This window comes from Aquarana catesbeiana, linkage group LG03 (genome assembly GCF_042186555.1).
Source record: "Aquarana catesbeiana isolate 2022-GZ linkage group LG03, ASM4218655v1, whole genome shotgun sequence".
Lineage (NCBI taxonomy): Eukaryota > Metazoa > Chordata > Amphibia > Anura > Ranidae > Aquarana > Aquarana catesbeiana.
In genome coordinates this window covers 649174984-649201900 of record NC_133326.1, presented here as the reverse complement: position 1 = coordinate 649201900, position 26917 = coordinate 649174984, and the positions used below count along the sequence as shown (strand labels likewise).

Genomic DNA, 26917 nt, shown 5'->3' with positions numbered 1-26917 from the left:
CGCGTTCTTGACGGTTGAAAGTTCAGAGAACTTTTGTGTGACCATGTGTGTGCAAGCCAAGCTTGAGCGGAATTCTGTCGGAAAAACCATCCAAGATTTTTCCGACGGAAATTCCGCTCATGTGTACGGGCATAAGAGTTAAATAATGGCTAATAAAATGTGGTAAAATACCACATGCGGTGTTCAATTCAATTAGAACTTTGCGTTAAATACCGAATGTGGTATTTTTTTGATTAAGCAGTAATTACAGCAGAATGCAACGGTCCGTGACATCATAAGGGGTGGTGCCACCAGGTGATGTCACCAGGTGGCCCTGCCCCTTTCCTTTATAAGAACTGTCAAACCACAGAGCCTGCAGTAGGCGGCCAGCTTTCATGGACAGCAGGAACGTTTTTTTTTTTCTTTTTTGGGTGTGGTGGGCGGCGTGATTCACGATAGATATATTTTTTAATAAAGGAATTTTCAAAAACTTTCTCTGTTTATTACTTTTTGACACTTTTTGGTGAATGGGTAGGGGTACTCATTCACATGGGGGGGAGGGGGAGCGGCATCTGGCGATTACAGATTCTGATAAGCCCCCTGCCCATAGACCCCGACAACCATGGGCCAGGGTTGTGGGGATGAGGCCCTTGTCCCCATCGACATGGGAACAAGGTGCTTTGGGGGTGGGGAGGGCAGAGTCACCCCTGCCCCAAAGCACCCACCCCCCCATGTTGAGGGCATGTGGCCTGGTATGGTTCAGGAGGGGGAGGGGCCCCCCTTTCCTGACCTGCCATGCTTTTTTTTTTTTTTACCTTTTGACGAAGGACCTTGTATGGACTGGGGGGGATCCCACGCTGTTTGTTTTTCAACATTTTTAATTGTCGGGATATTTTTTTTTACATTCAGCTGTCAGCCTGTCAGTGGCTAACCCGCCGACAGCTGATCAATCATCCATTGTTAAGGACGCAGGAGCCGGATTCCCAGCCCATTCCTTAGCAACCAACTATTTTTCTAAAAAACAACGTGGGAGTCCCCCAACAAATACCGCATGTGATACCGCCGGCAAAACCCTGGTGGTAAATATTGCATGTTCTTTAACTCTCTGGTCCGTGTGAATTGGACTTAAGAGCTTTTTATGCAATATTTGCCGGCACATATATTTTTTTTGTAAATACCGCATAATCATGTCAGCCTGCCATGCATGCGCCTTCAGCTGGCTTTTTGGGCTGCTTATCTGATCGCCCTGATAAGAACCCCCCCCCTCTCCAATGACAAACTGAATACGTATGGCAGGCTGATAATGCTCTACTGGCACGCCCCCCCCAGTAAAGAAGTGGCTTAGCGTTGTCAGCCCGCAACAGGAAGTGCTGTTACTGGTAGGATCTTCATGTAAAACACTTTGCAACAGATTCACAAGAAATATTTGCATAACATGTTGGATTGTCTGTGGCTGTGTGTTATAGCAATCATAAAGGATTGTAGGGGAGATAGAGATTCTAACACTTCCTTATCCAAAAATAAATATACATTTGAAGAAAGATATACTCAATAATTGCTAATGAATCAGTATTTTTTTTTTCTCAAGAAAATCAGTAATTGTTATTCCTCTTTTATATTAGTACAGTAAAAAAAAAAAAAAAAAAACATACAATATTATGAAAGCTGTCTCCAGCCGCCATCTTGTCGTAGACTAGATTCCATTACCCTCTAGTCCCCGCCCCCCTGCAGACAGAGACGCCGCTGTGTTCAGGTGCGGCGTGTACACGACTCAGGGTTTCTAGGTATTACTGGCCCCTCGACGCAGACATCTGATTGGTCCAGATCAGCTTCTTGCCCTTAAAGGGAAAATGAGGGTGGGGCGTTGATTTGTACGCGTTCGCCAATGAACGGCTGCTTACTGTAGGGACGCTCGCCAATGAGGTTCCGGGGTGAGGTGACCGACAGTTGGCAGAGCCAGTAGGAGGGGAAGTTGGGTGTTACGGAAGCGGCCTCGGTGGGTGATTGCTGTCTTGGCCGCCACTATGGCTCCCTTCCGCGGTGTGCTGTGGCTGATGCTGCCGGTGTTAGTGGCCGGGCTGGGACAACCCCAGGACTCGGAGCTGACCTTCCTTCTACCTGCCGGGAGACAGGAGTGCTTCTACCAGACGGCGCTCTACAATGGCAGCATGGAGGTGGAGTACCAGGTGAGTGCCGTCCAGAGACCAGGACTGGCAGAATACACCCGGCTCAGGGAGTACCTTCGGGACGGGGGATCTAGGTCTGGGGTGGAGGGTTGGTGACCCTTGACGAACGGGAGGACCCACACTTCTTGGTCAAGGGGGTTCCCAGGTTGGAGTTGGAGCACCTGTCCCTAGGGTTGTCACCTCATCCCTTTAAACCGGAACACATATGAATTACACAGGTTCTGTGGCTGATGAAGGTGGTAATTAAACTCACTTGGTGCCTTATCTGCATATAACTAGCCTCAGAACCTGTGTAATTTTGACCCTTGGCCGAAGTGACTGGGGGGAAGCTTGTGCACTGGTGACCCTTGGCCGAAGTGACTGGGGGGGGCGTGCCAGGTGACTGGGGGGGAGCGTGTGCACTGGTGACCCTTGGCCGAAGTGACTGGGGGGGGGGGGGGATGGGGGAGCGTGTGCACTGGTGACCCTTGGCCGAAGTGACTGGGGGGGGAGCGTGTGCTGGTGACCCTTGGCCGAAGTGACTGGGGGGGAAGCGTGTGCTGGTGACCCTTGGCTGAAGTCACTGGGGGGGAGCGTGTGCACTGGTGACCCTTGGCCGAAGTGACTGGGGGGGGGGAGCGTGTGCACTGGTGACCCTTGGCCGAAGTGACTGGGGGGGGGGGGATGGGGGAGCGTGTGCACTGGTGACCCTTGGCCGAAGTGACTGGGGGGGGGGGGGGGAGCGTGTGCACTGGTGACCCTTGGCCGAAGTGACTGGGGGGGGAGCGTGTGCTGGTGACCCTTGGCCGAAGTGACTGGGGGGGGGAGCGTGTGCACTGGTGACCCTTGGCCGAAGTGACTGGGGGGGGGGGAGCGTGTGCACTGGTGACCCTTGGCCGAAGTGACCGGGGGGGGGGGAGCGTGTGCACTGGTGACCCTTGGCCGAAGTGACTGGGGGGGGGGGGAGCGTGTGCACTGGTGACCCTTGGCCGAAGTGACTGGGGGGGGGGGGAGCGTGTGCACTGGTGACCCTTGGCCGAAGTGACTGGGGGGGGGGAGCGTGTGCACTGGTGACCCTTGGCCGAAGTGACCGGGGGGGGGGAGCGTGTGCACTGGTGACCCTTGGCCGAAGTGACTGGGGGGGGGGGGGAGCGTGTGCACTGGTGACCCTTGGCCGAAGTGACTGGGGGGGGAGCGTGTGCTGGTGACCCTTGGCCGAAGTGACTGGGGGGGAAGCGTGTGCTGGTGACCCTTGGCTGAAGTCACTGGGGGGGAGCGTGTGCACTGGTGACCCTTGGCCGAAGTGACTGGGGGGGGGGAGCGTGTGCACTGGTGACCCTTGGCCGAAGTGACTGGGGGGGGGGGGGAGCGTGTGCACTGGTGACCCTTGGCCGAAGTGACTGGGGGGGGGAGCGTGTGCACTGGTGACCCTTGGCCGAAGTGACTGGGGGGGGGGGAGCGTGTGCACTGGTGACCCTTGGCCGAAGTGACTGGGGGGGGAGCGTGTGCTGGTGACCCTTGGCCGAAGTGACTGGGGGGGAAGCGTGTGCTGGTGACCCTTGGCTGAAGTCACTGGGGGGGAGCGTGTGCACTGGTGACCCTTGGCCGAAGTGACTGGGGGGGGGGAGCGTGTGCACTGGTGACCCTTGGCCGAAGTGACTGGGGGGGGGGGGAGCGTGTGCACTGGTGACCCTTGGCCGAAGTGACTGGGGGGGGGAGCGTGTGCACTGGTGACCCTTGGCCGAAGTGACTGGGGGGGGGGGGAGCGTGTGCACTGGTGACCCTTGGCCGAAGTGACTGGGGGGGGGGAGCGTGTGCACTGGTGACCCTTGGCCGAAGTGACCGGGGGGGGGGGGAGCGTGTGCACTGGTGACCCTTGGCCGAAGTGACCGGGGGGGGGGGAGCGTGTGCACTGGTGACCCTTGGCCGAAGTGACTGGGGGGGGGGGAGCGTGTGCACTGGTGACCCTTGGCCGAAGTGACCGGGGGGGGGGGAGCGTGTGCACTGGTGACCCTTGGCCGAAGTGACCGGGGGGGGGGGAGCGTGTGCACTGGTGACCCTTGGCCGAAGTGACCGGGGGGGGGAGCGTGTGCACTGGTGACCCTTGGCCGAAGTGACGGGGGGGGAGCGTGTGCACTGGTGACCCTTGGCTGAAGTCACTGGGGGGGAGCGTGTGCACTGGTGACCCTTGGCCGAAGTGACTGGGGGGGGGGGAGCGTGTGCACTGGTGACCCTTGGCCGAAGTGACTGGGGGGGGGGGAGCGTGTGCACTGGTGACCCTTGGCCGAAGTGACTGGGGGGGGGGGAGCGTGTGCACTGGTGACCCTTGGCCGAAGTGACTGGGGGGGGGGGGGAGCGTGTGCACTGGTGACCCTTGGCCGAAGTGACTGGGGGGGGGGGGGAGCGTGTGCACTGGTGACCCTTGGCCGAAGTGACTGGGGGGGGGGGGGAGCGTGTGCACTGGTGACCCTTGGCCGAAGTGACTGGGGGGGGGGAGCGTGTGCACTGGTGACCCTTGGCCGAAGTGACTGGGGGGGGGGGAGCGTGTGCACTGGTGACCCTTGGCCGAAGTGACTGGGGGGGGGGAGCGTGTGCACTGGTGACCCTTGGCCGAAGTGACTGGGGGGGGGGGGGGGGAGCGTGTGCACTGGTGACCCTTGGCCGAACTTACTGGGGGGGGAGCGAGTGCTGGTGACCCTTGGCCGAAGTGACTGGGGGGGGCGAGTGCTGGTGACCCTTGGCCGAAGTGACTGGGGGGGGCGAGTGCTGGTGACCCTTGGCTGAAGTCACTGGGGGGGGGGGAGCGTGTGCACTGGTGACCCTTGGCCGAAGTGACTGGGGGGGGGGGAGCGTGTGCACTGGTGACCCTTGGCCGAAGTGACTGGGGGGGGGGGGGGAGCGTGTGCACTGGTGACCCTTGGCCGAACTTACTGGGGGGGGAGCGAGTGCTGGTGACCCTTGGCCGAAGTGACTGGGGGGGGCGAGTGCTGGTGACCCTTGGCCGAAGTGACTGGGGGGGGCGAGTGCTGGTGACCCTTGGCTGAAGTCACTGGGGGGGGGGGGGGAGCGTGTGCACTGGTGACCCTTGGCCGAAGTTACTGGGGGGGGCGTGCCAGGTGACTGGGGGGAGCGTGTGCACTGGTGACCCTTGGCCGAAGTGATTGGGGGGGAAGCGTGTGCTGGTGACCCTTGGCTGAAGTCACTGGGGGGGGGGGGGGGAAGCGTGTGCACTGGTGACCCTTGGCCGAAGTGACTGGGGGGGAGCGTGTGCACTGGTGACCCTTGGCCGAAGTGACTGGGGGGGGGAAGCGTGTGCTGGTGACCCTTGGCTGAAGTCACTGGGGGGGAAGCGTGTGCTGGTGACCCTTGGCTGAAGTGGCTGGGGGGGGAGCGTGTGCACTGGTGACCCTTGGCCGAAGTGGCTGGGGGGGGAGCGTGTGCACTGGTGACCCTTGGCCGAAGTGGCTGGGGGGGGAGCGTGTGCACTGGTGACCCTTGGCCGAAGTGGCTGGGGGGGAGCGAGTGCTGGTGACCCTTGGCCGAAGTGACTGGGGGGGGGCGAGTGCTGGTGACCCTTGGCTGAAGTCACTGGGGGGGGGAAGCGTGTGCACTGGTGACCCTTGGCCGAAGTGACTGGGGGGGGCGTGCCAGGTGACTGGGGGGGAGCGTGTGCACTGGTGACCCTTGGCCGAAGTGACTGGGGGGGGGGGGGGCGTGCCAGGTGACCCTTGGCCGAAGTGACTGGGGGGGGCGTGCCAGGTGACGGGGGGGGGGGGGAGTGCGTATGCGCTGGTGACCCTTGGCTGAAGTGACTGGGGGGGGGCGCGCACGCTGGTGGCGCTTGGCCGAAGTGACTGGGGGGGGGGCGTGCTGGGCCGATTACCCTTGGCCGAAGTGGGGGATGCGCGCTGGTGACCCTTGGCCAAAGTGGGGGGTTGCAACTGTGACCCTTGGTTCTGGTTTCTACCAATGTCTGACGTTGGGAGGGGGGAGGAAATAACCACTTCGGGTCTCTGGACTCGGCTGCACTAAAGATGATACAACAGGGACACGCCCCTCTCTCTGCTCCATTGAAAAAATGTGTTTCGCTGATTCCAGCACCTGTAAGACAGATCTGTAGATGGAGAGAATCCTGTGACTGATCAGACTTTCCCACCATTCACAAATCATCAAATCATGTTATAGGCAATATATTCAGTTAAAGACCTTCTGGCAATGGAGGCATTGTAGGACTTGTCCCCCCCCCCCCCCCCCCCCCTGAAACATCTGTACAGCTGTTCTGCCTGAGGATGTCCTGTGCTCTTCCTGCAGAAAGTTCAGCATTAGGAAGAGGACAGGACAGCCCTGCTGTGAAGATTTCTATCCTGAGTCCCGCAGGCTGCACATTGTGGGACGTCTTTCAGTACAGGGAAGTGATGTTGCTAAAGCTGTAGAGAATTTATTTTATTTATAGCTAAACTGTGGATGGGGGAATGCTCCCTTCTTTGTTATTGGATTCTGACCGCGGGACTCCCATGCAGTCAGAATACACAGATCAGCGCTGCAGCTCATTGGCTCCTCTTTGGATCACACGATGTTCAAAGCAAAGTTTTCTAGTAAGCCGGTTCATGAGAAGCTGATTAACCACTTGCCGACTGGGCCATAGCCAAATGACGGCTACAGCACGGTCGGATAATTCTGGGAGGGTGTACTATAACGTCCTCCCAGAATCGTGCCCCTTGGGGTACGCCCCCGGGAATGTCCGTGAGCATCGGGTCTCCCAGATCGGACGCATCACGCCCTTTACCATGTGATCACTCCGTCCAATGACATAGTGATCACTTGTAAACAAACCGGTGCATGTCTGGTCGGCTCCTCCTCTCCTCACACCGATCGGTACAGTGTGTGAGGAGAGGAGGGAGCCGGTGCAGCAGCGCTGTGGGCTCTATTTCAAGTGCCCACAGCACTGATCTGTGCCTATCCATCCTCATCTATGGCACATCAGTGATCATCCGTGCCTCACAAAAGTGTAATAGGTGGTCAAATTAGATTTGACATTTATGTCTCTAGAATACCTGATGGTGCTCCCTGCATATTGGGCCTATGAATGTGGCCAGGCTGTGAAAGTCTCACACATGTGGTATCACTGTACTCAGGAGGAGTAGCAGAACATGTTTTGGGGCTTAATTTTTGCTGTGGTATGCCCCGTACACGCGATCAGAAATTCTGCCAGCAAAAGTCGGATGTGAGCTTTTGGTCAGAAATTCCGACTGTGTGTGTATGCTCCATCGGACTTTTGTTGGCAGAATTCCAGCCAGCAAAAGATTGAGAGCAGGTTCTCTATTTTTCGGTCGGAAAAAGTTCCTACGTGAAAATGCGTTCGTCTGTATAAAATGCGGATGCGCAAAAAATCACTCATGCTTGGAAGCATTGAACTTCATTTTCTCGGTTGGTCGTAGTGTTGTACGTCACCGCGTTCCTGACAGTTGAAAGTTCAGAGAACTTTTGTGTGACCGGGTGTGTGCAAGGCAAGCTTGAGCGGAATTCCGTCGGAAAAACCATCTAAGTTTTTTTTTCTGACGGAATTTCTGATCAAGTGTATGGGGCATTAGGAATATATATTATAAATGGACGACTTTGTGTAAATAAAAATGCGTTTTAGTTTTCTTTCCACAGTTTCCAAAAACTTGTGGGGAAAAAATGACCTGTTCAAAAGACTCATTATGCTTCATAGATTATACATTGGGGTGTTTACTTTCCAAAATGGGTTCATTTTTTGGGCATTTCCATTGTCCTGGTGCTCCAGATCCTTCAAAAGTGGTAGTCAAGAAATGTGCAATTTTATGCTCCTAGAACACCTGATGGTGCGCCCTGCATGTTAGGCCTCTCTGTGGCCAGGCTGTGAAAGTCACACACATGTGGTATTGCCATACTCCGGAAGAGTAGCAGAATGTATTTTGGGGTGTAGCTGCAAGTGTGCATATGCTGTGTGTGAGAAAAAAAAACTGTTAATATGACAGTTTTGTGGGGGGAAAAAAAAAAATCTTCATTTTGCAAAGAATTGTAGGAAAAAAGTACAACTTCAAAAAACTCACCAGGCCTCTTACTAAATACCTTTGGAATGTCTACTTTACAAAAAGGGGTCATTTGGGGGGGGGGGGGGGGAGTGTATTTGTACTGTCCTGACTTGTTAGTATTGTGATCAATTTTCAGTGATTGGCACCGTAGCTTGTAGACTCTAACTTTCACACAGACCAAATAATATACACCGATTTGGGTGTGGTTTTTTTTTTTTTTTTTTTTTTTTTTTTTAAACCAAAGATATGTAGCAGTATATATTTTGGCCAAAATTTTATGAATTACTAATTTGCAAAATTTTATAACCAAAACGAAGAAAAATGCATTTTTTACGAAACTTTCAGTCTTTTTTTTTTTTTTCACTTATAGCGCAAAAAAAACCAAAAACCTAGAGGTGATTAACCACTTCCATACCACGCGAATTCCAGCACTCCTTCTACATGCAAAAATCATAATTTTCCCCCCTCATCTTCCAGGACAGCTACTTGAGATGCTTGGCTCCGCCCTCTACAGGAAACACAAATCGCAAACAATTTTAAAGGCCCCTCCCTCTCCTCTGACCCTCAGTTGTTTTGTGTTTCCAGACCCTCCAGGTGCATACCGTAATGTTTGGTAACTGTGGTTGGTGGACCCCCCCCTTCGGTTGGTGATATCCAGGACTGGTTGTGGCCATATCTGAGGTGTTTTTCTATGTTTAGAGACCAAGAAGGGCCCCTTGTATCTATTGGGTTACTTGCCTCCCTGGTGGTTTAGCAGCGGCGACTCCCTTCCATTTCCAGCCTCTAGCTGTGTGGAGAATCTTCCTCGTGTCTTCCCCACGTTGGGTGTACCAAAATGGCGTTGGACTTCCGGTGACGCGGCAAGGTGGAACCGGAAGGGACATGACGCACTTCCTGGACGCTTTTTCCTTAAAGGGTTTCAGCATGGTACAATGCAGGGGACTCGCTGCTTTGGAAACAGTCTGCCAAACGCAGGGCAGACTAGTTTAGCAGTGCAGCGGTGGTCAGAGGAGTCTCACCAGCCGGCTTACATTGACCTCTATGGAGTCTGAGGGCAGGACCGAGGATGGAGCACCCGTTCGAATTGAGCCAGCGGCGGCATCTGGGTCCAATACTGCCCCTAAGGTAAGCACTTATCTGTGGATAAAGAGCTTCTGCAGCGGGGGGGGGGGGGGGGGATTTGTCCTGTATAAGCCTTTTTTATGGTTTTTGTTTTCTGTTTTTTTTTTTCTATAGGTTGACAAACCTGTAAAGAAAAAAATGTGGGAACTGTAAAGCCAGGCTTTCTGATGGTTATAAAATAACTATTTTGTGAGGATTGTATTCCGGTGTTCTGCCGAGAAAGTTCCGCTCGGCAGCTAAGTTCCCCCCTCTATTGCACAGGCCCTGCGCAGTAGGATCCGGCGGAAATAGCCGAAGCGGAATAGCTGAAAATCAGCTGTACACGGCGCCTGTAAGAGGGCACGGCCTCACTTCGCTCGGCTGTTTTAGATTCCCCCTCTAGGTCCACTTGGATGGTGGGGAAGGAACCTGGACCCAGAGCGCAGGCGCTGTGTACAGCTGATTGAAGCGTTTGAGCTTCGGCTATCTCCGGCGGCTGACAGTAGTCCGTACTGCGCAGGCGCTGCGCCTGCGCAGTACAGGGGGGAACTTATCCGCCATGGGGAACATTCTCGGCAAGACACCGGCAAAGGCGGGTTCTGGGTCTAATGTCTCTCTTTAAAGGAGTTGCTGACTTCTATGAAGGAGGTAGTGGCCTCTTTTTGGTCCTTTAATGACAGAGTAGCCAGGCTAGGTCCTTCCACTTCTAAGCCTGTGACTCAGGAGCCTTCAGTCTCAGCTAGATCTCTAACTCTCTTATTGTCAAAGACTGTTAGTTCACATAATTTTTTTGACCTGGAAGAAGGTGAGAATTGGGTATATACGTCTAATGAGGGGTCTGCATCAGAGAATGAGGATACTAGTAGCGCAAATAGGTATCTTTTTTTTCAGTTGAAGATATTGATGAACCATTAAGGTCAATATATACTTCTGAACAGATCGAGATACCTCAGCAAGCCCAGTCTGTTCAGGATAAGATGTACAGAGGTCTAAAAGGACGAAAATCTAGGTCTTTTCCTGTACATCATTCTCTCAATGATATGATCCTTTCTGAGTGGGGAAAAAAACCTGAAAGAAGGTTGTTCCAGTCTAGAGGACATAAGAGAAGGTTTCCCTTTCAGTCCAAATTTTGAGGAGGTTTTTTTTTTCAAATGTCCTAAATTAGATGCTCCTATGTCACAGGTATCTAAAAAGTCAGATCTTTCATTTGAGGACTCTGGAGTCCTTAAAGATCAGATGGATAGAAAGGCCGACTCCTTATTACGTAAGGCCTGGGATGCCTCTGCTTTTTTTTTTTTTTTTTTTTTTTTTTTTTTTTGGGCCAGCTAGAAATTTAGATGTGTGGGTCCAACATCTGGATGACCTCTCCTCCAACACCCCCCATAGAGGAGATCAGGGATTTTCTCTACCCCTTATTGCAGTCTGTTGCTTTTTTGGCTGATGCGGCAGCAGATTTTGGCTAAAATCTTGGGAAGGTGAACTTACCTTCAAGAATAAGCTTTGCCCTTTGAGGGCAAGCTCTTATTTGGTTCTTCCTTAGAGAAACCGTTTCCATCTTCTCAAAGAAATAAGCCCCAGAATAAGAGGCCTTTTCGTGGCTTTCAGAACAAAGTTAATTTTAAGACCATTAGGCAACAGGCAAAGAAAAAGTGGTCATTTAACAAAGACCAGCAAAATCGGGGGCACTCTTTGCTCCTTCAGCCCCTACCAAAAATCCCCAGTGACGCCAGAGCGGGGGTAGGATGGAGGTTGTCCCATTTCATCAAGGAATGGGCAGAGATTACCAGCAGTCCTTTTACCCAGCAAATGATACAAATAGGTTACAGGTTGGAATTCAAAACCCCCCCCCCACCCAGAGGTTTTTTCTTACCCATCTGCTGAGGGACCAAGAGACAGCAGGCCATGGTGAATCTGCGATGTGGGAAACAGAGGGGATTATTTTCCCATTCCAGAAGATCAAAAATTCTAAGAATTTTATTCTTGCGTCTTTCTGGTAAGAAAGGCTTCCGGCGGTTTTCAGACGGTTATCAATTTAAGCATCCTGAACAGATTCATAGCCTACAAATGATTCCGGATGAAAAACATTATATTCTGTAAGGAATCTGTTTTTACCAGGCGTGTTCATGGTAACCCTGGATCTTCAAGATGCTTACCTTTTATGTACCAATCTGCCAAAATCTTCAAAAGTTCCTCAGATTTGCAGTTCTCATGGAGAACGGTCCAAGTCATGGCAGTTCACAGCCCTTCCTTTTGGTCTCTTGGCAGCACCAAGGATTTTCACGAAAATCATGGCCGAAGTCATGGCCTATTTTCTAATACAGAGGGTATCAATCGTTCCATATTTTAGACGATTTTTTTGGTCTTTGCCCAAAAGAAAGAGAGCCTTGTTCAGGATCTGCATTTGGTCTTGCGGACCTTTCAGAAATTAGGATGGAGGGTCAATCAGCAAGTGTCTTGTCTGGTTCCCTTCCAGAGCATGCCCTTTTTGGGTTACCTAATAGACACAGTTGCCCAAAAGATTTTTCTTTCAGAAGAAAAGATTTTAAAGATTCTTCTCTCCATGCAACTTCAGGTTGCTCCCACAGGCCTCCCTTCCTCAGCTCATGCAGTTATTGGGCTTAATGACTGCAGCCATTTCCTGGGGTGCCATGGGCCCAATTGCACTCAGGCCCCTTCAGGCATTTCTTCTGCGTCATTGGGATCGCAGAAAAAGTTTTTTTGAATCGGCTCGTACAGCTTCCGAGAGGATTTTCCCAATCTGTGCTGGTGGGAGCAGCGGGAACATCTGCAGGGAGGGAAGGACTGAGCACTGCATTTCCCAATGAAAATTACTCCAGATGCCAGTCTGTGGGGCTGGGGAGTTCACTCAGTGGACTGGCAGGCCCAGGGAGCCAGGTCGCCAGAGGAGGCATGCCGCTCATCGAATTTCAGAGAACTGTTAGCAGTGGGAAAGGCTTTAATTGCTCTGGAGGAGAGGGTCAATTCAAAGGACCTTGATTTCTTTCAGACAATGCCATGACCGTGGCATACCTAAACAAGCAAGGGGCACTCGCTTGGATACTCTTATTATTAACCTAGCAGATTCTATCCTGGGCAGAGGACAATGTAACTTTAGTCAGGGTGGTGCACAGCAGTGGGATATGAATGTTCTGGGGGACTATCTGAGCAGAGTAAACATCAGTGCCAGCAGTTGGGAACTGAATCAAGACACATTCCAGGAGATAATGCTAAAGTGGCGTGTTCCCAGAGTGAATCTTTTTGCATCCAGTCTCAACAAGAAACTACCGGGATTCTTCTCGCTTTAAAGAGAGATGAAGTCCTTAGGGACAGATGCGCGCTCCTTCCCGTGGGATTTCACTTTGGCCTACGCCTTCCCTCCATTTCCCCTCTTACTGCTGGTAGTTCGGAAGCTTGTTCAGGACCAAGCAGAAGTTATCCTGATTGCCCCTTGGTGGCCCAGGAGGAGTTGGTTCTCTTTTGCTGAGAGCTCTCTCAATAGAACTCCTCCCCCCAAAGTTTCTTCCAGCTTTCACAGGCCCCAGTTGGTAGTTCTTCCTAGTTTTTGTTCCTCCACCAAGAATGCAGAAGGGAAAATATTTAGTTTTTGGACGTGAAAAGATGCCTTCTGCTTTATCTAGAAAGGTCTAGTGAGTTTAGGAAATCCTCCCAACTTGTAGTGTTGCTCAGTGGCCCCAATAAGGGGACCAAGGCGTCTAGAAGTTCCATTTCCAGATGGATTAGGGAAGCTATTTGTGAAGCTTACAGAGTGTCGGGTCACACCCCTCCTTCCAGAATTGGGGCTCATTCAACGAGATCCTTGGCCACATCATGGGGAGAGAGCGGGAGCATCATGGGAAGAAATCTCTAAAGCTGCTGTCTGGTCCTCCTCTCATGTGTTTATCAAGCATTATAGAGTCCAGCGCTCTCCAGCCAGGACCTCTCCTTTGGTAGGAAAGTGCTTCAGGCTGTCGTCCCTCCCTAAGGTATAGAATCTTGCTTATCCTCTCAAGTAGCTGTCCTGGAAGATGAGGGGGGGAAAACCCCCCATTAGACTTACCGGTAACGGTATTTCCAGAAATCTTCCAGGACAGGGTCTATATTCCCACCCTGTTCTGTATTCACTGGTCTCCTTTGTTTACCTGGTGGTGGTGTTTTAGTGAGTTTGTTATTCCTCTGCCGAGTGCACTTTTGGTGAAGGTTTACTTGATCTTCAAACAACTTGGGTCAGAGGAGAAGGAGGGGCCTTTTAAATAGTTTGATTTGTGTTTCCCGTAGAGGGTGGAGTAAATCATTTTTCAAGTAGCTGTCTTGGAAGATTCCTGGAAATATCGTTACCGGTAAGTCTAACGGGGGGGTTAGCTAGAAAATTACTAATAACCCCCAAACATTATATATATTTTTATTAGAGGTCGACCGATATGGGTTTTTCTCTGGCCGATGCCGATATTTAGAAATCGCAGTGGCCGATGGCCGATATGTGATGCCGATTTTTTTGGGCCGATATATTAGGCCGATTTTTTTTTTTTTTTTTTTTTTTTTTTTTCCCCTTCATCTCATAAAATCTAACATTTAGACCCCTTTCACACTGGGGCTTTTTTCAGGCGCTTTTGGGCTAAAAATAGCGCCTGTAAAGTGCCTGTAAAACGGCTCTCCCGCAGTCTCAGTGTGATATCCCGAGAGCTTTCACACTGAGGCGATGCGCTGGCAGGATGTTAAAAAAAAGTCCTGCAAGCAGCATCTTTGGAGCGGTGTATACCACCACTCCTGCCCATTGAAATGAATGCACACCGCTGCCAAAGCGCCTGCAAAGCGTTTCGGCAGCGGCGCTTCAGGCGCGCATTTAACCTCTTCCTCGGCTGCTGCTGGGTGATAAGCTCCCCGCTAGCAGCCGAATAGCGCCGCTAAAATGACGGTAAAGCGCCGCTAAAACTAGCAGCGTTTTACCGTCAACGCATGCCCGCTCCAGTGTGAAAGCAACCTAAAGTGATACAGAAATTTTTTTTACATTTAAACATTTATTAAACAAAACAAACCTCCAATCAGTTCACTTGTATGTAGAATTTAGATTAAAAAAAATATAAAAAAAAAACTATATCTTAAAAATTAATACACAAAAACAGGTAATCAAAACTTTTGGACAAAAAAAAAATGGGCTAACTTTACTGCTTAGTTTTTTTTTTTTTTTAATTTATTAGTGTATTTTTTTTTTTAAATTGCGTTTGAAAGACCGCTGCGCAAATACCGTGTGACATAAAATATTGCAACAACCGCTATTTTATTCCCTAGGGTCTCTGCTAAAAAAAATATATATAATGTTTGGGGGTTCTAAGTGATTTTCTAGCAGAAAATACAGGATTTTTACTTGTAAGCAACAAGTGTCAGAAAAGATTTAGTCTTTAAATGGTTAAACTGAAAACTTCTCCACGGAGTTCAGTCTATTGATAAAAAAGAACTTGAAGAGATACAAATGTATCTTCTTATCAGACTTGGCAGGCTGCCCAGAGAAGGAGAGAAGATAACTTTCAGGCAACTTGCATTGACTTATATTACAGAAGTCATTTGCAAGTCACGGCTGAAGTTATAATCGGCCTTTTTTATCAGCACAATCGGCCGATGCCGATTAAGTAAAAAACGCCAAATATCGGCCGATATATCGGCCGGCCGATATATCGGTCGACCTCTAATTTTTATAGCAGAGACCCCGGGGAATAAAATGGCGGTCATTGCAACTTTTTATGTCACACCGTATTTGCACAGCAGTTTTTCAAATGCCTTTTTTGGAAAAGAAACTTTCCTGAATAAAAAACAAAACGGTAAAGTTAGCACAATTTTTTTTTTTTTTTTGTATAACGTGACAGATGTTATGCCAAGTAGTAATAGAAACCTAACATGTTGCGCTTTAAAATTGCGCACACTCATGGAACGGCGCCAAACTTCGGTACTTAATCTCCATAGGCGACACTTTAATTTTTTTTACAGGTTAGATGTTTAGAGTTAGAGGAGATCTGGGACTAGAATTATTGCTCTTGCGCTAACGGTAGTGGTGATACCTCACGTTTTTGAACGTCGTTCACATATGCGGACGCGACCTACGTATACGTTCGCTTCTGCGTACAGGGATGCTTTAAATTATTTATTAATTTTTTTTTTTTTTACTTTTACACTTTCCCTTTTTTAAAAACACTTTTTTTTTTAATCACTTTTATTCCTATTACAAGGAATGTAAACGTCCCTTGTATTAGGAATAGTGCGTGACAGGTCCTCCTTTATGGAGAGATGTGGGGTCTATAAGACCTCACATCTCTCCTCCAGGCTGGAAAGCCTGAGATCAAAGGAAAAAAAAAAAGGATATTAGGCTTTCCAGCTGAGTCCCAGGGCCTTGTTTACTTCCGCTGGCCCGGACATGACGTCATAACATTGCACCTGGGCCTCCGAGTCATAAAGACTGCCGAGGACCATCTGTCCCTTGGAAATCTCTATAGCTAACTTCTGCCGATCGCACAGGTGAGCCGGGAGAAGCATCGGGGGGGAATGTCTCCCGCTGCCTATAAGAACAATCAAGTGGCTGAACAGCCGTTATGATCTTGCGGTGAAGGGAATCGCCGGCTTTAAAAAAAAAAAAAAAAAAAAAAAAAAAAAAAAAAGAAAATCTGAATGATGACTGCAGGCATCATTCAGATACCACCACTGAATGCCCAGGACATCATATGATGGCCTGCGGCATGTAAGTGGTTAAATACCACCAAAAGAAGGCTCTATTTGTGTGGAAAAAAAAGGACAAAAATTTCTTATGGGTACAGTGTTGCATGACTGAGTAATTGTCATTCAAAAGGGGAGGGCACTGAAAGCTGAAAATGGCTCTGGTTAGGAAATCAATTTTTTAATGAACAGGAATGGCTGTACATGGATCGACTGTTCAATCAACGTATGGCCAACTTGGGTATGTAGCTAGTGAGGTTTGAACATCCAACATGCATGTTTGTTGTCAGTGACTTGCAACCTGGTGAAGCTGCAGGATAAGGATAACCACTTGAAAATAAAGCTTGTCAATAACAGCTACCCATATTTCTGCTATGATGGTCCCTGTTAGCACAGTATTATGCTCCATCTATAATTGATGATTTCATTGTCTCCTTGCTGCTCCTGCAGGTTATCGGTGGAGCCGGGTTAGATGTGGACTTCTCAGTCACCACCCCTTCAGGGATCTTGCTGATCATGGAGCGGAGGAGATCAGACGGGGTCCACACGTGAGTAGATGATCCTCTTTGCTGCCCTTTACATCTCTCAATAGTTTCCCTGTGCACTCCATATCTGTGACCTTTGGCCGGAACTGATTTCTCTCCGTCTCTCTTGTTGGGAGCAGCGTGGAGCCCACAGAAGCCGGAGATTACATGATCTGCTTTGACAACTCGTTCAGCACCATTTCTGAGAAGCTGGTGTTTTTTGAGATCATATTTGACAGTCAGCAGGGTGACGACGAGCCGGACAGCTGGGCCGATCTTGTGGAACCTGATGAGCTTCTGGATATAAAGATGGAGGATATCAAGGTACATCTAGGGGGTTTCTCATATTACATTTTGTTTTTACTTTCACAATTTTCAAAACTTCCCCTTCAATGTAAGGACTAAATGCTTGTGGTGTGTGTGTGTTGGATCACTAGAATCAACTATACAGTGGGTATAGAAAAGAATCTAGCCCTCCCGCCCCCACTCTTTAAAATCACATTTTGTTTCTTTGCAGCCTGAAATGAAGACCGACACAGTTCTTGTTTTTATCCAGCTGTATTTTACTCAGCGCAATTTATAACATTCAAGTAAAAGATGGTACACCAACATGTCAGGGAAAAAAAAAATATTAAAAAACAATCACTGAGTTGGAAAAAAGATCACCCCCTTGTGTCAGTATTTTGTTGAACCACCTTTTTGCTTTAATTACAGCCTTTAGTCCAAGGGTCTCAAACTGGCAGCTCTCCTGTGTTGCGAAAGTCCCATGAGGCATTGCAAGGCTGACAGTTGCAAGCATGACTCCCACAGACAGAGGCATGATGGGACTTGTAATTTCACAACAGCTGGAGGGCCACCAGTTTGAGACTCCTGCTTTAGTCTGTTGGGATAGGTCTCTACTAACTTTGCACATCTAGACTTAGCAATATTTGCCCACTCTTCTTTGCAGAACTGCTCAAGTTCAGTTAAATTTGATGGTGACCGTTTGAGAACTGCAATCTTCAAGTCATTTCACAGATTTTCAATGTGGTTTAAGTCTGGGCTCTGACTAGGCCAGTGATGGCGAACCTTGGCACCCCAGATGTTTTGGAACTACATTTCCCATGATGCTTATGCACTCTACAGTGTAGTTGAGCATCATGGGAAATGTATTTCCAAAACATCTGGAGTGCCAGGGTTCGCCATCACTGGACTAGGCCATGCAAGGACATTCATCTTTTTCTTCTTCAGCCACTGTGTGGTCATTGTTGCTGTGTACTTTGGCCCATTGTCATGTTGGAAGGTAAACCTTCTTCCCAGTCACAACTTTCTGGCAGAGGGCAGCAGATTTCCCTCAAAGAATTTGACGGTATTTTGTCCCATTAATTTTCCTGCTGCAGAGAAACCCCCCCCCCCCCACGCTTTACTGTAGGAATGGTGTTATTTGGATGGTGAGCTGCATTATGCCCTGTACACACGATAGGATTTTACGACAACAAAATCCATGTTTGTTTTTTTTTTTTTTTTTTCATCGGCTGTTGGCTCAAACTTGTCTGGCATTCACACAAAGTTGGTCGGAAATTCCGAACGTCAAGAACGCGGTGATGTATGACGAGCCGAGAAAAAAAGTTCAGTAGCCAGTGCTGCTCTTCTGCTTGATCCTGAGCATGGGTGGAACTTTGTGCGTCGGCATTGTTTACACACGATCGGAATTTGAGAGCTGGTTCTCAAATTTTCCGACAACAAAATCCGTTGTCAGAAAATTTGAGAACCAGCTCTCAAATTTTGTGTGACTGAAATTCCAATGCAAAATGTCCGATGGAGCCTACACACGGTCGGAATTTTCGACAACAAGCTCCTATCAAACATTTTCCGTCAGAAAATCCTATCCTGTGTACAGGGCATTAGATTTCTGCTAGACATATCGTTTGGTGTTGAGGCCAAATAATTCCATTTTAGTCTCATCTGACCATAACACATTTTTCCATGTGGCCTCAGAATCTTCAAGGTGCGTTTGAGCAAATTGTGCAATTGTGACTGCATGTGACCTTTTGAGGAGTGGCTTTTTTTTCTTGCAACCCTCCCATACAAGCCACATTTATGGAGAACTTGTGATATTGTTGTCACATGCACACAATGACCACTCTTTGTCATCTCCTGCAACTGCTTCAGAGTTGCTGTAGGCCTCTTGGTAGTCTCTCTGACCAGTTTCCTCCTGGCTCTTTCATCCAGTTTGAAGCGATTGTCCTGATCCAGGGAGGAGGGTCTGTGTTGTACCAAATACCTTCCACTTCTAAATAATAGACTTCACTCTGCTTCTAAGCATTGATAAAGCCTCTAAAATGTTTTTGTATCCATCTCCTGACTTGTGCCCGTCCACAACTTTTACCCAGAGTTCCCGGTGACCGTGCCATTTCACCCATAGTTGAGTTGATTGTTTGCTTCAGTTGCACTACCAGGGACTGAAATGCTCCAGGAAAGCGATTTTCATGCTGAGCCAATCAAAATGACCACAGCTGATCACAGTTGAAAGTCAAATGGCTTTGCGTGCCATTGAGAAGTTGATTAGCTACATCTGAGTTTACAAGCCATTTTTAGGAGGGGGAGTGATCCCTTGATTATTTTAAAGGGGGTGAGTCTTTTCTATACCCACTGTATTTGCCTTATTCTACTTTCCGCAGGCTTCCTTGCCACCTGTATTTTATTTAATTTTGTCATAGCTTAATTGAACAAGCGGATTGGCTACGATCCACAGCTGCCCCAGATTTTGCACTCTCCAGTTTTAGTGATCTCCCCCTATAAGTCCTGCATTATAACTTGGGACGACCAGGGTCTGCCCACAACCAAAAGCATTGGGGAAAAAGGAGAGCAATCCCACACTCCCCCATCAAAACAAGCTCTTAACTTTTGCAGCAGTGTTGGAGGAACCCCAATGTCCCCCCCCCCCCCCCTATTTATTTTTATATATATCACCGAGCTCGAGTACCAATACTTTTTTGCAAGTACCTGCCGATACCAATTATCGTTACCTATCGCCTAGAAAGAGTAGGTAGGGGGGTGGTTTGGGAGTTGGGTAAGGGCAGGGTAGTTGAGGGTGGGGTGAGAGAGTTGGGATGGAAAAGGGGATAGGAGGGTCATTGGGAGACATGGGAGCAGAGGTCACAGCTGGTGGAGGACACAACACAGGGTGGACACAGTACGGAGGGGCAATGTGTTTAGAAGGGCACAGTACAGGGGTCACTGGGCAGAGCTCAGTCTCCCATCCCTGCATTGTACACAGCCTGCTCACAGGCAGAGCTCCTGCCCCCCACACAGCACACACTGGAGCTGAAATCCCATTCCCTTACAGCTACAATGTATAGCTAGCTACTGGTTGCAGTTCCGACGTGTGAAATTCCAAGGTAGGAATGACAATTGGTGGCAGTAGCTTACTATATACTGTGCACATGGTAGCTGAAAGACAATGGGATGGAGGAGGAGCAGCTCCTAGTGCTGTGCTCCAAGATGGGAGACTGCCGGCAAGCGTCAGAGGAGGTGGAGGGCTTGGAAGGGGGGAGCTCACGCCTCCCAGTACCCTCCTAGATCGGGGCATATTCTTACCACTGCTGTGCTGGAGGGATGGGTTTCTGGATGTAAGGCGCTCTGAGTAACAAGATTAGCCAGAGATATGTCCGCCGTGTACATCCCGGTCCAGCTAGAAGAGGGAGGCCACGCTTTTGGGACCAGTGTGGAATGCAGGGCCCAGAAGTGATGTCAATGGGAAGCGACCCTGCGACTGCTCTGATCCCCCGCTGCCGGTGGGGAGGAGGTGGCGTTCGGCTTCCTGGTATCGGCACTGGTGCAACCCTAGTTCCTTTTTTTAATGGTCTGGGTTTACTATGACCAACTATAGAATGTTGTTTGTCTCCATGGGAAATCTTATGCTGTTTTTTTTTTTTTTATTTGTTTGTCCTGTCTCATTTTGGCAGGAGTCCATAGAAAGTATGAGGGCCAGACTGGAGCGCAGCATGCAGATGCAAACAGTCCTGCGAGCCTTTGAAGCCAGAGACCGTAACCTACAGGAGAGCAATATAGACAGAGTCAACTTTTGGTCAGCTGTCAATGTCGGAGTGCTGGTGACGGTGGCCTTCCTCCAGGTCTACATGCTGAAGAGCCTCTTCAACGACAAGCGCACGACCAGGACGTAGTAGAAGGAGAATCTGATGTTTGATCCAGATGTTTTGAAATCTATACAGTCTTCCACCAGAACCAAGGATGTAGAATCAGCAAATTCAGCCTGCTATGGTTGTCACTTTAAAGAAATCTCTATTCAGACTTCAAAAACCTAAAGCACAAAGGTGTGACAGCGTGCAGGGAACTGTACCCTTGTTGGCTCATGTACCTGAACTGTCATCTCTGCGAGATCCTTTAGTAAGATTAGCCACCTCTTGATGCAAAGAACGCAGGAAAATATGAACTGGCCCCCACTTTATGCAGTTTGGTGCTTCTAGCAAAAATAAGGGATATCGTGCTTCCTTTGTGTGTGTGTGTGTGTGTGTGTGTATGTGTATATGTAATGAGAGTTGCCTAAAACAACCAGTCAGCTGCCCTCTTTAAGTTTCTAACCCGCAAGGGCAGTCTGAAAGGGAATATCGTACTGGTTGAGGCGGATCACCCGAACCAGTCGTCATTTAGACATTTTTGTACAAGCATAGAACCTGATCAAAGTTGTTCAACTCTGTGTCACCTCCATTCATAGGACAAGCAGCTATGAGCTAAGCATTCAAACCACTTTCAGAAAGGTGATAATTCTATCAAATTGTATGAGTTTGGCTGCCTCTGGGAACATGTCCTACGTCATCATAACTGAAAGTATGGTGTTTAACCCCTTAGCTGCCAGAGCTGTTTTTTGCATGTTTAATAAAAAAAAAATTTTAGGCCTAAAGGTTAGTTAAAACCCCCTAACCTAAAAAATATAAACAAAAATAAATATATAATTTCAAACTTCCGAGGGACAGCGTCGTCTCCTGGTAGTAGGGGAGGGTACCTGTCAAACAGGTACCCGTTCCCCATTACCCCTGAAAGGTGCCAAATGTGGATGGTGGGAGGAAGCAAATAAGCAGAGGTTCCACTTTTGAGGGGAACTCCGCTTTAACCCTGGATAATGGACCTAGAATTATTGTGATCCCTTTGGCATGATGGTGATATATAATGTGTATCAGAAGCAGAGATTTTATATATAGATGCGTTTACTTTAGTGCGGGCTCAGCACTTTTTTTTGTCGCCAGTGTTTTTAAGGGTTGCAGAAAGTGATCCAGTGGCTGTACAGCTGCTGAATTGTTTTCATTAGAAAGCTGATAGTTGGTTTGTGGAGTGTAACCCCTGACTTCCCCCAATTCTGTTTTTAATAACTAAACATTACCTACAGTAACCCCATAGAAAAAGTCAAATTTCTGCTTGACGCCCAGTTCGCCCTGATGCGGCATGCTGCAGGTGTGTATGGGGCGACACCCCAAAATCGGTTCACAAAATGCAGTGTGATTTGCAGAATTGAATCACATGGGCATGAACACCCATGCGATCCGATTCTGGTACAGCAAAAAAAAGGGTCTTGCACAATTTTGATGCGGTACGATTTGAGCCAGACAGAATGGCTCAAATTGCACTGCTGCAACATCGCATGTGATTTGAACAGGAACACAGTACGATTCCTGTTCAAATCGCATGCGGTTCCCCACACTGCATCAGTGTTAACCAAGCATAAAGCTCCAAATTCCATGCATCGTAATGGCCCCTTTTCACATGTAAGCGTTCTGTCACCTGGAGCAAAACCTCTGGAGCTCAGAAAAGTACATGAGCTTCTTTTTGGCAGATTACAAGCATTTTTGGCCCCATAGACTTCAATAGAAACACCTGACGAGCGTTTTGTTGCGCGTTTTCTGCTCAAACAGCAGCTCTCCTAATATTTCCTCCCCCTAGTGCTTTCTATTGTCTAAACAAAAATGCTGAAGCTGTAAAACACTTTTCTACAAATGCTCAAATATAAACGAACGTCGCTATGCTCAAGTGTGAACTGAGCCTAAGGAAAAGTTACGTGTAGAGTAGGGTTCTTTCAAATGTAGCAGTTGCTGTTACATCAAATTAACATGGGAACAGATGTAAGGTAGGTACATTATATATATATATATATATATATATATATATATATTCGTGCCATAATACATTGTGGTCACTTTAGGTTTACATTGTACTTTTAATGTTACCTACTCACAATGTGCTGATGGATTGCAAGCCAAAGAAATCACTAATTGCAGTGTCTTGGAGCATAGCCGAAGCATGTACAAAATGCTATGTTATGGATTTTAGCGGTATGCTCTGCAGTCTTGTTTTGTGGCTGCAGTACAGAGCTCACACTTCTAAGATAGTCCTGAAAACATCAACTTTTTAAATTCAGATCACTCTAAAAGCACCCAACTTTCATAGAGCATAGGGAGAGGGCTATACTGCATCGGATGTTACGACAGACCGAACACCTGCCTAAGTCACTGGTTGGAAACCATTGATCATATCTGGTTGGTCTGGTCCAGATTTTGTCCACCCTTGCAGCCTTGAAAAAGTGAAAGATCACACCTGACTGGTTGTTATGGAACAATTCTCTTTTATCTTTTAGTATTTGTAAATGATGAGCTGTAAGATGGGGCCTAGTTTTCCACGGATTTCCACTTTCAACAGAAGTGTTCTATTTGTTCCCTGAGTGCCTGTGCACTTGATAAGTTGGTGGATCTGATGCTTGTGTGACTCCAAGCTTTGCTCTCCTTGGCACAGGGATGCACTTCTGCTGAGTTAATTAATTGTCTGGCAGCATCAAAGTACCTTAAATGCTGCTGGCCCTGTTTTATTTTGGAATACTGCCGCATGAACTGAAGGCTTTATCAAATGCAAACCTTTACTGAGCCATTCTACTTATACTGCTTTCTACTATGAAATATTTCAAACTAGTGGTTTTGGAAAGGGAGGGTGCATTGACAGCTCTTTCAAAGCCTGGGTGAACAGGGCTGGGAAGGTGTGTAGAGAGCCCCCCTAATCACAGGTGAGCAAGACTGAGATGGTGTGTAGAGAGCCCCCTGTCAAATCCCACGTGAACAATGCTGGGAAGATGCACTGAGAGCTCCCTTTTTAAATCCTTGGGGTATGAAGCTTGGAAGGTGTATAGAGATCCTCCTTACAAAGCCTTAGGTGTACATGAGTAAAGGATAAGTTCAGCTTTAAAAATAAAAAAATGCACATTTTTTTTTTTTTTTTTTTTGTAGGTAGAATTAACATTGCACCCACGATCAGCAGAGTGTGGGTGCAATGTTCAGCTCCTGCAGAGTCTCACCATAGCTGTCTTCCTGTACCTTGTACAGGCAGGAAGAATCTATGAACCACGAGGACACTCACCAGTGCGCTAACAGCTCATTGAAAACTACAAGCCATCAGCTGCAATGGCTGATGGTACTTGTAGGCATTCATTCACAGGAAATCAACGAAGCGGGCAAGTGGGCGGAGCTCTGTATGGCTGTCACAGGGAGGGCTGCAGATTTTGGAACATGTTACATGGGGTGAAATTGGAGTAACATGTAACAAAAGTGGACTTCTCCTTTTAAAAGTACAACTGTTCATAGAAGCCTGAGCAGTAGGCCACCAGTCAGCTACAAATTGCAAGCAGCTTCCACTGCTGTATGACTAAGGCTGCAGGAGGCAGGATATCTGTGTGGGTAGCCAGGCTTCTGTTAAAACTGGAAATCTATCTTTAATAAAATAGAGTTGTTTTTTTTTTTTTTTAGTGGGTGACATGCAATATAGAAGCAATATATCCAATTTGAATTGTGTGCAATAATGAAATGTACAGTATCTCTCATAGGTATCATCCATGTTGCTCTCCTCCTCCAAAATGTGAAGCTTGTACCATTACTTGTCACCAGCAGGACTCATGCCTTTCAAATGTTTGGAAGCTTTAACAAGGAACTGATGAGGACTACAAGCTTCTCTCAGATGATTTGGACCACCTATGCATTTACTTGGAAGGGAAGCTGCTACTAGCAGATGTGTATAATATATATAATAGCTCTCATAGAGTGTCATCGGGGGGTACAGATTGTGCTCTGCAGGTGTCATTGTGGCTGAATTCTTTTATAATGGCTCCTGCAAGAATCTACATCTCGCCATGTGGAGGGGTCCAAATCATCCGAGGATTGTTTAAAAGGTGGAATTTGCCATTAATATTTTTAAGCAATTTTTTAAAAATTCTGTGTAATTTTTGAGATGTGTATTTTTATTCTCCTACAGTATATGTGGAGTATGTATGTATCTTGTAATGCCTGACTTGGCATTGTCGTTTCTTTATCTGAGATCACCCTTTATTTTTAGTGCACATTTTTTTTTTTTTTTTTTTTTTTTTTTTATTGGTGGGGGGGCAGGAACGGGGATCTGTAAAATATACCTGTTATGTAGACATAGTGGAGATGGTGTTTTATCACATGTTTTGTGTGCATGGCAGGATTGCTTTTAAAGATGAATTCCAGGCCTGGTATAGTTTTACATAGGTCCGGTGGAACTATGTATATACTATACCTGGCCATACCCCTAGAAGCAGGAAATCACTGAAGTAGACATCGCTACTCCAGAGATCTCTACTTTTGGGTCCTGTGCTAAGTGACTGGCCTGATGCATTGTGAGCACAGGAGGTTGGCCGCTCGGTGTGGGTGCCATTCAGATGATGCATTGCATTTTCTCAAGGAATTCAAAGCATTCTCTGATTGGATGAGATAGAGAGTGATGTCACTACTCTGCACCACATATAATCCCAGAACAATTTGCATTCAAAGAAAGTGGAGAGCACTATACTAGCAATGTCTACCTCTGTGATTTTTCAGCTTCCTGGGGCATTGGCCAGGTAGGATATAGATAGAGTCCACAAACCCAGGAGGACAGGGAAAGATGGAAGCTATCTCAGCGGTGACAGCGCACCACTGGAGGGCTTTGTTCCATGGTAAGTATTTCATAATGTGTTAGTATGGATGCATACTAGCACATTATGCCTTTGTCTTATAGGGGAAAGTTTTTGTTTTTTTTTTCCCTCCCATTTACGGCAGTGGTTTACAACTGCTTTAAGTACTCCTGTCTCGTTTGTAGAAGGAAATAAGGTAGGTGGGTTGGGAAAGCGTCGCCAGCATACTTAAAATTTTAGGTTGTGGTGACTGCCTGTTATGGTGGTCACCCCTACCCCACAAGCTCAATGGTAAGGGCCATGCTTGGATGGGGTTTAGGCCTTTTATATTGTAATAATAGTTTCAACATTGGAAGTATTTATTTCTGCTTGCAGAAAAATCTCAAAAAGACAAGCTGAAAAGTGTCCACGTGACTGAACATGAACCTGTCCGGAATGCTCAGTCTGTACCTTACCTGCCCTATTTTGCGGAACCCTACTATAAATGGATAGGTGCACATGTTCAATATTTACTATATTGAAGGCATAGGGGTACCTCTGTGGTGCTGATCATGCCCCGGTCCCTGCTATGTCAAAACACCCCATCATCCACATTGCTGCTACAAAGAGATTTTGTATTTTTTCTAGGAATTTCTCAGTGCCTGTATTCCCAGCAGTTCGAAGCATGGGTTTTGCAAAAGACAATTCCGTTTTGTTTACTTACATTTCAGTGCCCTTTCTTGAGGTTTCTTTGTAAAGTTTTGTGATTGTGTTTGGAAAAGAGCAAACACACAAATTTGATATGAACAAGTGGTACAAATGTGATATTTTCAATAAATTTTTGTTATTGTAAATGTGGTTAGGAGGAGAGAAACAATGTCCAGAGTGGACCATAGCTGGCGGAGGTGATGATTGACAACAGCTGGATGCATAGGTAATAATATTATAAGTCAGTGGAGCAGACATGGAAACCAACGTTGGTGAATTAGCGCCAGACACTCATCTACTAATACAAGGTGGGGCTCAGTGGTTAGCAGGACATGGGAAAAAACACAAATCTATACCGAAGGAAGATGGGCATAGAAAAAGATGCCACGTATAGAGCTACAGAGATATAGTGTCTAACTCAATGTTTCTCAACTCCAGTCCTCAAGGCGCCCCAACAGGTCATGTTTTCAGGATTTCCCTCAGATGAAACGGCTGTGGTAATTACTAAGGCAGTGAAACTGATCAAATCACCTGTGCAAAATAATGGAAAGTCTAAAAACATGACCTGTTGGGGCGCCTTGAGGACTGGAGTTGAGAAACACTGGTCTAACTGAATACAAATCAGCTATCAAAAAATTGAAAATTTATTGAATGTTGACTAAAAAAAAAATGACCAAATGTACAGAAGCATAAAATGTATAAGAATCCTCCACCGTTCACCATCTAAAGATAACGTTGTCGGTAGACAGACAGGTATGA

At 47.7% G+C, this 26917-nt stretch overlaps 1 protein-coding gene across 2 annotated transcripts; it reads left to right on the top strand.

The window, feature by feature from the left end:
• The first annotated feature begins 1893 nt into the window (after nt 1-1893).
• TMED1 (transmembrane p24 trafficking protein 1) lies at nt 1894-26304 on the top strand. Of its 2 annotated transcripts, none has more exons than XM_073622603.1 (4): nt 1894-2165; nt 16451-16548; nt 16665-16848; nt 20472-26304. In XM_073622603.1, exons 1-4 carry the CDS (start codon nt 2004-2006, stop codon nt 20688-20690), a joined length of 663 nt encoding a protein of 220 aa, XP_073478704.1. In that variant the 5' UTR covers nt 1894-2003; the 3' UTR covers nt 20691-26304. The 2 variants fall into 2 exon arrangements, with proteins under 2 accessions (XP_073478704.1, XP_073478706.1); XM_073622605.1 differs by lacking the exon at nt 1894-2165 and adding an exon at nt 9074-9325.
• Nucleotides 26305-26917: the final 613 nt, after the last annotated feature.

What these genes read in the sequence shown, in the direction of transcription:
- TMED1 (XM_073622603.1), top strand. Translation starts at nt 2,004, where the DNA reads ATGGCTCCCTTCCGCGGTGTGCTGTGGCTGATGCTGCCGGTGTTAGTG. An exon ending in AGATCAGACGGGGTCCACAC is followed by an intron (nt 16,549 to 16,664) that starts GTGAGTAGATGA and finishes TGTTGGGAGCAG; the next exon opens with CGTGGAGCCCACAGAAGCCG. An exon ending in TAAAGATGGAGGATATCAAG is followed by an intron (nt 16,849 to 20,471) that starts GTACATCTAGGG and finishes TCATTTTGGCAG; the next exon opens with GAGTCCATAGAAAGTATGAG.